The 11,299-nt window shown below is 35.8% G+C and overlaps 1 protein-coding gene and 1 pseudogene across 1 annotated transcript; one reads left to right on the top strand and one right to left on the bottom strand.

Annotated features, from left to right (window-relative positions):
* Window positions 1–2,814: 2,814 nt before the first annotated feature.
* LOC114738119 (allene oxide synthase 2-like) lies at window positions 2,815–4,556 on the top strand (annotated as a pseudogene).
* A 3,635-nt stretch (window positions 4,557–8,191) lies between these two features.
* On the bottom strand, window positions 8,192–9,734 carry LOC114738120 (allene oxide synthase 1, chloroplastic-like). Its single transcript, XM_028926140.1, has 2 exons — window positions 9,105–9,734; window positions 8,192–9,019 (listed from the first exon to the last, which is right to left on the bottom strand). The coding sequence occupies exons 1-2, from the start codon at window positions 9,732–9,734 to the stop codon at window positions 8,192–8,194; spliced, it is 1,458 nt and encodes a 485-aa protein (XP_028781973.1).
* Window positions 9,735–11,299: the final 1,565 nt, after the last annotated feature.

Here is an 11,299-nt window from a genome sequence, read left to right as displayed (position 1 = left end):
TTTATATATATTTTATTTTTGTCTCATATTTATCTTATGAATCAAATACACTATTATATCAATATCCAATATTCATTATACTTATTTATTTTTAGATGATTCTGAGAGTTAGATGTCTTATCATTTACTGCGATCTGTATGACCATTTTCTTTTTTAATGCAAATATTATGACCATTAGCAATTTGTATATTAGCATATAAGTAATTATATATTGTTTATTTTGAGTATGACTTCGATAGCCTATGGAAGGATAATTGAGCTATTTTGAAATTGTTTTACTTCTTGTTTTTCTAAAACTGTTTTCTCTTTGTTCAGCTAAAATTAAAAGCAAAATACTTTTAAAATTTATTAAACCAAAACAAAGATTTTTTAAATATAACTGATTCCATCCTTTTATGAGTATTTGGGAGTTCTGGAAAAAAAAGATATTCCTATTGGTTAAGAAATTTTAGAAACTAAAAAAGCAATTAAGTTTACTAAAATATACTAACAGCACTTTTTGTCATAGTCCACTCCTCTCAACTACTACAAAATGTAGTTTCATAGGATATTAACTAGTAACAACTAAATAAGGCCAAGTTTGCTTATTTTAATATTAAATTAAATTATATAGTATTTAGAGAATATAAATAATTAGTTAATTAATATACTATATTCATTTGTTGGATATGGAAGCCTGCCCCGCCCATATTAGCCCTAATAGAAAGGCACAATGCCCTATGTTGTGAATTCCAGCTAGCTGGTTCATTCATGAAATGAGGGTTAATATTTTTTTTAAAACGTAAGTAATTAAATTTTAATTCGAAGCTTGATTAAAATGAATTAATTTTTTTAACAAACGAATTAATTAATTAATTAATTGAATAATGAGTGTTGCCGACATTAAAAGAAACGTTTGATTAACCCTTCTCCTCATTTTACTAACCACACCCTGCATGTCGTTCATTGTGTTCGTATCAATGTTCATCACCATAGATTCCAAAAGACAACTATTTTGCATGGTATGGAAAACCAGACCGGCCAGTTCAAATTGGAAACCATTTGGAAACTGGTGAACCGGTCACTTGTCCAATCTAATTGGTTAACGAAACCAGGATTCAGAGTAAATCTAGATTAACCGGATAACCCGTCGGTCTGGGTGGGTTACTGGATTTTTTCTCTCCAAAGCCTCCCATGCTCAGAAACTTTTTTTTTTTTTAAAAAAAAAAAAGACAAACCATATCGTCATCAGATTCTGCTCTGAAAGTTGAACTCCGTTGCCGTTGAGACCGTTTCCTCACTGTCGTTCTTCTTAGTGGCAAGATCTCCCTGCAACTCATTAGACCGTTGCCATCATGCTTTACAAAGAACTTACCAGATCTGTGTGGAAAAGCCATGAAGCTATGGACGCCGGTGAAGAAATAGAGGACAAAATGTAAAAGAAAGCTGCCTTCCAAACATGCACTCTAAATGGTGAAGCGTGGAAAGTGTGAGTGAAAAGACCATACTATCTAGTAGCGATTGAGACTCGTGATGCAGGGGGAGAGGAGAGAGACAAGTGATCACGTGAAAGAGGGAGAATAACAAAGAGAAAAGTCTCCGGTCAAAAAAAAACAAGAGAAAAGTCAAAAAGCAAGAGGAATGTACGGGTGATAGGTAGGAGAAGAAATTAAAAAAAATGATATAAATGTTTTGTAATTTATATATTTATTTATTTTTTTTTTTAATAATACTGAAGAGCACCTTACAAGAGGTTAAAACGACAACATAAGAGGTTAGTTTATATATTTTTTTAAAGATTGAATACTATGTTTTTTAACTTAAAATATAAATATTTTTATGTGTTTTAATTAAATTATAATATATTAATTAATTTCCGATTTGACCCCCGGTTTAACCCACTAACTCTTAAACCACTGTCTCGACCGGTTCAGTAACCAATCCTATTTTTAGTACCTTGCTATTTTGTTGTTTTGATGAGATTAAAATATAACTACTATCCAAATATGAAAATTTTAAAATATTTCACAAAATGGCATAATATTCTTGAATTTCAGGAGCTACCTTAGCATTAATTGTTGTTGTGAAATAACTATATTGTTCGTAGTTTTCCTTTGGTTTACCATTATTTTTAGCCCTTGAAATCTGATCTCATTTTAATTTTTGTCCCTGAAAATTGAAATTAATGATTTTGACTTCTAAAATTTGATTTTATTTTAGTCTTGATTCTTCAAATTGAATCTTATTTTGGTTTACAATTTTAGGGATCAAAATTAAATGAGTTCAAATTTTAAAAACCAAAAATAAAATGAGGTCAAATTTTAAGAATTAAAAATAATATTAACTTTTTACTTTAAAAAATCCATGTAGTGCAGTGCTGATGGCTACTGCTGAAGATCAAAGCTCCGACTATCAACGAATAGAGATACGAGGCTGAAGAATTATTAGGAAGGAGATGACCTTTATATCAATACTATTGTGTCTATTATTTGTACCTGATATAAGAGGTAGATAACTAATTTTGAGATATTAAAAAAATTTATTGAATTGGTTATTTATTATTAATGTGTCTTGGCATAAACTATCATTTTTAATTATGTGCTGCATGACGAGAATGAACTACCAAAAGCGCGTCGTTTTGCGGGATAGTATCGCCTGCAAATTTGTCCCTGCCCCCATGATGATCGCTGTCCGTGCATTATTATTATTATATTATTCCACTCTGCTCCACGATACGATCACACAGATCACAACCCCTAATCAATTTTTAATTTAATTACCGGGCAATTAACACTCTCTAGTCTCTATATATGCTTTGATTCATTGATCCCATCTTATGCGCGCACAGAAACAAAAACCCAATCTTTTAATTTGCTTTGAGAGTGTCATCTTCATCTTACAGAACCCAGAGATCAGACAATGTCTTCCAACTCCGACACGGCCACCAAACTTCCGGTGAGACAGATACCGGGCAGCTATGGCATCCCTTTCCTGGGAGCCATTTTTGATAGGTTTGATTATTTCTATAATCAAGGCCGTGACAAGTTCTTCCAATCTCGTATCAACAAGTACAGATCCACCGTGTTTCGAACCAACATGCCTCCCGGTCCCTTCAATGCCTCCGACCCACGGGTCGTCGCCGTCCTTGACGCCGTCAGCTTCCCCATCCTCTTCGACACGTCCAAGGTTGAAAAGCGCGACGTCTTCACCGGGACCTACATGCCCTCCAAGGACTTCACCGGCGGCTACCGCGTCTGTGCCTACCTCGACCCCTCCGAGAAGAAGCATGAACAGATCAAGAGCTTCTTTTTCGCTCTTCTCGCTTCCCAGAAAGACCAGACCATCCCCCTCCTCCGGAGCTACTTGAACGAGCTCTTTCTCAAGCTAGACGATCAGGTTCATAACCACGGCCACGCTTCCCTCAACTCCATCAGCGACTCCGAGCTCTTCAACTTCGTTTTTCGTTTCTACACCGGCAAAGACCCGGCCCAGACCACCTCGGATCTTTCGGTTCCAAACTCTTCGAGCTCTGGGTGTTCCCTCAGGTAACAACACTCTTCATCCATTCTTTATATTTATCAAATTTTTTGACTGATTCTGAAAATATGTTGCGACGACCACAGGTTGCCCCTCTGGGATCACTGGAGCTACCGTGGTACTTCTTCCCGATCAACGTGGTGGAAGATTTCTTCCTCCATACTCTGCCGTTTCCTGGGTGGTTGCTGAGATGGGACCAGAGGAAGCTTTACAAAGCACTTTACTCTTCAGCCACGGAAGCTCTAGATTTAGCTTCGTCTTACGGGCTATCCCGAGAAGAGGCCTGCAACAACCTCCTCTTCGTTCTGGGCTTCAACACTTACGGCGGCGTCAAAATAGTGGTCCCGACGATGATGAAGTGGTTAGGGCAAGCCGGAAAGAGCCTGCACAAGAGAATCGCCGATGAAGTCAGGAGCGTCGTGAAAGAAGAAGGCGGGGTGACATTCAGTGCGCTGGAGAAAATGGAGCTGGTGAAGTCGGTGGTGTGGGAGACGATGAGGATAGAGCCGCCGGTGCCGTACCAGTACGGGAAGGCGAAGGAGGATTTGGTGATTGAGAGCCACGATGCGGCGTTTGTGGTGAAGAAAGGGGAGATGATCTTCGGGTTTCAGCCATTTGCGACGAAGGATGAGAGAGTGTTCAAGAATGCGAAGGAGTTTGTGGGAGATAGGTTCGTCGGAGAAGGCAAGAGCTTGTTGAAGTACGTGTATTGGTCGAATGGACGGGAGACGGAGGACCCGACGGCCGGAAATAAACAGTGTCCGGGGAAGAATCTGGTGGAGTTGGTTCTACGGGTGTTTTTGGTGGACTTGTTTTTGAAGTTTGACGCGTTTACCGTGAAGCTGGGTAAGCCGACACTGGGCCCCACAGTCACCATTACGTCCCTGGTCAGGGCCCCTGCCTCCTAACTCCATATCATATTCCGCCATCTTCTCCTGTAATTTTTCCATTTTCTTTTTTCCCCTCGTCCTTTTACTCTCTTGTGTGGCGCTTCACCAGATAATAAAATTGAGAATAAAGAATGTCCTTTCTTTTTTTTTTTGGTGTTGGCGGTCTAATATAATATAAACACTGGGATTAATGGATAAGTGCTAGGCCATATTGTTGCCATTATATAAGATTTCATCTGCGTTCAATCAAAGTGATTATGACAACCATCTATTATTTTAATCCAAATAAAATGTCCGGCAGCAGTGATATGATGCACAGAGTGAATTTTATATGAATAAGGATAAGGCCAACAACTTCACTTCAACCACCCCATGGAGTTTGTCACTGTCAATTAAACTTGCCTCACCACATGGTATGGTCAGGGAGTAGGATCACAACTTATGAAGTAGACATTTGGGGGGGCGGGGGATCTCTCCTAAATCGTGAAATACTTTAAAGGGCAAATTAATCATTTTGTAGGTATAAAATTATGGGAAAACCATATTGAAGGTGCTTATACTTTCTCTTCATTTTTAATTTGGTACCTATGTGTTTTTTTCCTTTAATTAAACATTTAATTTTATCTTTTTAACAACATTAGCTCTTATAACTTTGTTCTATTGATATTTTTAGTCTTTACATAAAGATTAATGATGTTAATAGAAGAAAAATAAAGATTTAGTTAAGAACAAAAAACACATAGGTATTAAATTGAAAATTGAAAAAAAGTATAAGTACTTTCAATATGGTTTTCCTTAAAATTATTAAAATTTCAACTTACACTTTGTCTTAAATTTTAAATCGTTATGACTCAATCCTCAGGCTTTCATCTCTTTAATAAATCTTCAGCCCAGACTGGTTATTCTTAATCTGCAGATTAAATCACCTTAAATCCCCTGAGCATACGTCTCTAACTCTCCTCCTGTCTTTCACGTGCTGTGGTTGCCTTGAAGGTGACTCGATCAACTGCAGCAGAGGTGAAATTTCGAGGGTCAAATGATTAATTCTCGCTTTATCTAAAAAGTGAAACCAAACACGTTACTGTAGGGCCCCATGTTCATTAGGCCGGTGGCTTCGACCCGAAAAGAGAGATCATTTCCGTCCAACACGTTTTTTTATATATATAATATAAAATAACATATAAATTAATTAAAAATAATAACAAATTTATTTACTAATAACAAATTCTGATCGTAAAATTACAAGTTTTAATTTGGGATCAATAACATTTTTTAATTGAAATTAATAGAGGAGTATTTTTGTCAATTTTCTTGAATTTTAAAATTTGATTTTTTATTTTACTTCCTTCTGTCTTATTTTAAAGTTTTACGTGCTTGAACTTTTAGAATTTTTCTCAATCGAATCTGGCCAACAAATCATATTTAACCAAATATTATACTAAGCTGTCCATTTTGCCAATTCAATCGGACTGTGAATACCAGTTCCGCAGTTTAATAATTACGAACTAGTTCTTATATTAAATATTAGAAGTACTCTTCCAGTTCTAAATATAAAATTCATTTTATAATACTCTCTCTGTTTCTTATTATAAGAGACGAATAATCGAATAATGTTGATAAAAAAACAGTTAAAATCAGTTAAGAATAATTAATGTGTAAAAAGTACCAATTTTTTTTCTAAAAATGCCCTCATTAATAAGGAGAGATAGCATGAGAGAGAATAATTAAATTATTAAAAGAAAGAGAAGTGGGAGGGAAAGAGAGTGTGAGTTGGAGACAATAAATATGGGTAAAATAGAAAATCAACACAAAAAAGTATAGACAACTTTTAAATATCTCTTATATATAAGAACATGATATAAGCATCAAATGTCTCTTATAATAAGAAACGGAGGGGATATAATTTACACTGTAAAATAGATTTTATATTTAGGTCCAAGGAGTAATATTTTTTGTTAACTACAGAAATAGTTTAGATAGGCTATACTTTATAATTTTTAACTGTAAATTTTGTTTGAAACAATTGAGTAGATGCTAATAGGCTGAATTAAGTACCAAACTAGTCATCTGACATACGAGACTGTATATCTCAGACGTGCGTTAAGCAGCCAGGGAAAAAACGGAAATATAAATTAAATGGCATGTGAGTACAGGTTAAAACTTTTTTCTAACTTTCAGTATAGTGAAAAAGAGGAACAGATTAACCACGTCGACTAACTACGTAATGATGTGATCAACATACTCCTCCAATTTTTAATATTAGATCTATTTAACTAATTTGATTAGATTAAGAAAATTAGGTAAGTTAGTTAATTATAAGAAATGTGACACGTTTTTTCTAAAATACCATAATCATCTTTCTTAATACCCCCTCTTTCTCTTTTACTTAATTACGGTTGATGGAATACTTGTAAGGTTAATTTAGAAAAAATTGATAAATATGAGAAATATGTCTTGTATTTAGGACCAAAATCAACTCAATAATTGAGTCCTATATTAATAACCGGAGGAGTATTATTTTTATTCTTAATATTAATCATTAAATTAACACCAAAAATAGACTTTTTAAAATTTAAGACCACGTGGATATCGTCGTAGGACACACAACTACATATTTTTATATCAGAACGCGTGTCTTGCAAGATAATGCAGGCTGAAAGTTTTTTATTGCATGGCTTTAAGTTGAATACTTTTATTCAAGGGAATCGTCTCTGGTAACGAGGCTGTCATTTTATAAATTATATACAACTAAAAATCTGGCAAATAATATGATTGTCTCTTGATTCCTTTGATTGGGATCGTTGGAAGTTTGTGATTAGAAATGCGACACAAGGAATCCCCGGAAAAATACAAATTAATTAATTAATAGTTTTGAGATTGAAAAGCTATTATTCTATATATTATATTAATTAATTTTCTTGTCATGTGATGCACCCGATTAATTAATTATTATTATCAATCAAATTATTTTTTAAATGAATTGATTATGCATATAGAACTTTGTAAAAATCCCAGATATATAATACTATATCTGATCCTTCATATAAGCGCTAGTTGACTAATTTGAGAAGATTAAGGAAATAAGTTAAGTTGGTTAGTTGTAATAAATAAATATTGTATTTCCTAAAACGTCCTTATTAATCAAGTGTATTAGCTAGAACTACTATTATTAGAATGACTACTTTTAAAAAAATATTTAAATATGAGAGACAAAGTAGATTGGGATATTATATTTAGGATTAAAATAAAAGTTAAACAATATCTTATACTACCTCCGGTCCTAATTATAAGACTCAGTTGACTAATTTGGGGAAATTAAAGAATTTAGTTAAGTTAGTTATTTGTAATGAATAGATGTTATTTTTCCTAAAATATCCTTGCTAATCAAGTTTATTATCTAGAACTACTATTATTAGAAGTACTATCTTAAAAAAGTGGATAAATATGAGAGACAAAGTGAATTGGGTTCTTATATTTAGGACTAAAATAAAATTCAAATAGGGTCTTATATTAAATACTAGAAGTAGTATTAAGTAGCCGATGTAGTACCAAACTATAAAAACATCCAGAAGCTAATCAAACTATAGAAAGTAATTAAACTTTCTCTTGTATCCAATACTTCTCACACTTAGCATTAACTTTCATTCATCCCTTATTTGATATTATTGGCCCCAAAAACTTTTTTGAAGACATAGGATAGGAGAAATCATTATCCTATATTCATTATGGTTTCCCATAATTAAGGATTAGGGACCATAATCCATAAGCTGACCATAAAAAGCCATCAAAGGGTTGACGCTTTGACCAGGGAAGTTATGGTAACCGTGGGACCTTGCAAGGTGGGCTTTCCCAGCTTTATCGTGAAACTATCATACCTCAAGAAGAACTCCGCCGTAAATATCCTTAGAACCAGCTCCACCAGATTCTTCCCGGCACATTGCTTGTTCGCTGCCGCCGGCTCCTCTGTCTCCCGCCCGTTCGACCAGTACACGTACCTCAACAGCTTCTCTCCTTCTTCTCCCATAAACCTATCCTCCACGAATCTCTCTGCATCCTTAAAAACTTTCTCATCCTTCGTTGCAAATGGCTGAAACCCTAACAGCGTCTCTCCTTTCTTCACCAAAAACGCAGCGTCGTGACTTCGGACAACAATGTCCTCTTTGGCCTTCGCGTACTGGTACGCCACCGGAGGTTCAATCCTCAGCGACTCCCACACCACTGACTTCACCAACGGCATCTTTTCCATCGCCTTCAAAGTGACCCCACCTTCTTCTTTCACGACGCTCCGGACTTCGTCGGCGATTTTCTGGTGTAGGGTCTTTCCGGCCAGTCCGACCCACTTCATCAAGGTGGGGATGACGATCTTCATCCCGTTGCAAGAGTTGAAGCCCAGAACGAAGAGCAAGTTCATGCAGGCTTCGTCTTTGGATAAGCCGAAAGTCGAAGCTAAATCAAACGCTTCCGTAGCTGATGTTTCGACGGCATTGTAAAGCTTGTTTAGGTCCCATTTCAGCAAGAAGCTGGGAAGCGGCAGAGTATGGAGAAGTAAATCTTCTAGCACGCTGAGAGGGAAGAGGTACCACGGCAACCCCAGAGATCCAAGAGGTAAAACCTGCAGGTACATGTGTTTGATTTGATCTAAGGGAAAAGTGATTTTAATTACAGCTAAACGAGACATCATTTCTAATTCTACTTACCTGAGCAAACACCCAGAGCTGGAAGAGTTTCAAGCCATCAGATTTGAGTTTGGTTTGGACTGGTGCTTTGCCGCAGTATAGGTGAAACAAGAAGTTGAAGAGCTCGTTTTGGCTGATGGGGTTGAAGTAAACCTTTCCATGGCCAGATACTTCGTCTTCAACCTTAATAAACAGCTCTGTCAAGTAGTTTCTGAGCAGTGGGATTACCTGGTCTTTTCGCGAGGCGATGAGAGCAAGGAGGAAGCTCTTGATTTGGTCGTGCTTGGGTTCGGATGGGTCGAGGTAGTTGCAGACACGGTAGCCATTGGTGAATCCGGCGGAGGGCTTGAAAGTTCCGGTGAAGACGTCGCGTTTCTCGACCTTGGAGTTGTCGAAGAGGACGGGGAAACTAGCGGCGTCAAGTAAAGCGATGACACGAGGGTTAGGAGAAATGAAAGGACCAGGAGGCATGTTGGTTCTGAAGACGGTGGATTTGTATTTGAGCATTCGTGATCTGAAGAAGTCGTCACTGCCTTGGAGGTAGAAAAAGTCGAATCTGTCACAAACGGCTCCGATGAAAGGGAGGCCATAGCCACCTGGGATAGGCTTCAAGGGGAGATCAGCGTCGGCGGAGCCAGAGGAGGAAGACATTCTTTTTAACGTCGATATAGTATTATGATTATCTCTCAACTAAGTGGAATATTAATAGTTTGTGCGAGTGTCCACACACACACACACACACGTACACGTGGAAATTGAGACGAAAGATTGCACGCTTAGTTACGGTGATGTGTACAGGATCAGGACCACGGTAACCATACCCCCACGGCAACGGCGAAAGAGCCTCTCCTCTTCCCGGCTCCCCTTAAATTTTATTTTTTAATTATTATTGTTATTATTATTATTAAAATGTTAAATTATACTCCTTCCGTACTTTTTTATAAGCAACTTTGGAGTAAAAAATAAGCACAAACCACTAAAATTTAATTTCAACAGTTTACAAATGCATTGGAGGCTTTTAAAAATATTCTATAAATAAGTTTTAAAAATGTTAAAACATGAACCGTCAAAATGTATTAATCTAAGGTTAGGGGGAATAAAAAGGAAGAAAGATTATGAGAAGACGAGAGAGTCTTTTCCCACAACCGCTGAGTTGGAAGGAATCTTTATACCATAGATCGCGGGTGACGTGAATTTATCTTTATTCATTTTTTTTAAAAAAAAAAATCAAGATGTGAATTTCAGTTTCTGTCTCATCATCACCGTCACTCGCGGTACAATGGTTGCTCCTCTTGAGTTATCACCGAAAACAAAAAAATGATTACTCTTGAGTCTAAAATAACGAAGGAATAATAATTTTTAGAATGAGCTGGAATGCTCATCAAAATATCAGCATCTCAAGCTAAGCTCAGAAGATTTGAAGGTTTAAATTTAATTTTTTTTAAAGAAAATAGTTATTTTAATGGGTGTCAAATCTAAAATAAAGATAGTTTCTTGATTAAAAAATTTAAGTATGAACTGTTCATATCTAATAAGCTTGAGGTGATCATTGCCATCATGAGCACCCGAACCATGTCTCTATGCTTGAATCTATAATGAGAGTCCTGTCCATATTCGCCGTTTCATGAGTTCGAATTGTCTCAAACTCTTAGGTCCCATATGATATGAAGTACTGAAAATGAAGGATAAAGATTAGAATTGTGATTGAAAAAAATATATTAGAAGAGTATTTATTATGAATGATTTTTTGTTAAGTGGGATTGGGCAAACCCATGTAGGTGAGATGAATCTCACCTACATAAGTTTATCTAATCTCAAGTAACAAGCAACTCCTCATACTAAACACTTTTATCAATTGCAATCTAAATTCCTACATCTCATTTTTAATGCCTTATACCAGGATTTCAAAGCATGGCGAAGTCTCAGAAAATTACAAAATAAGACTGAAAACTCAAAAAAGAAGAAGAAGAAGATACTCCATCCGTCTTTTATTATAAGATCTAATTTTTTGAATAGGTTTGTCCTTTTTTATAATATCCTTTGTGAGTTTTTCTGAACAGTTAATGTATTATTATCTATTTTACCTCTAGTTTAATGCATTTAATACATTCTCTTTCTTCATTTATCTTACTATTACTCTCTCACATCTACCCATATATATATAAGGATATATTTGAAAAAAAATTCTATTTGCTACATATTAATTGCTTTTAACT

The sequence above is a fragment of the Neltuma alba genome, unplaced genomic scaffold (assembly GCF_004799145.2).
Source record: "Neltuma alba isolate B1F8T4 unplaced genomic scaffold, ASM479914v2 tig00013529_pilon, whole genome shotgun sequence".
NCBI classification, from domain to species: Eukaryota; Viridiplantae; Streptophyta; class Magnoliopsida; order Fabales; family Fabaceae; genus Neltuma; species Neltuma alba.
Note: the sequence above shows the minus strand (reverse complement) of the source record. Positions and strands in the feature narration are given on the sequence as shown.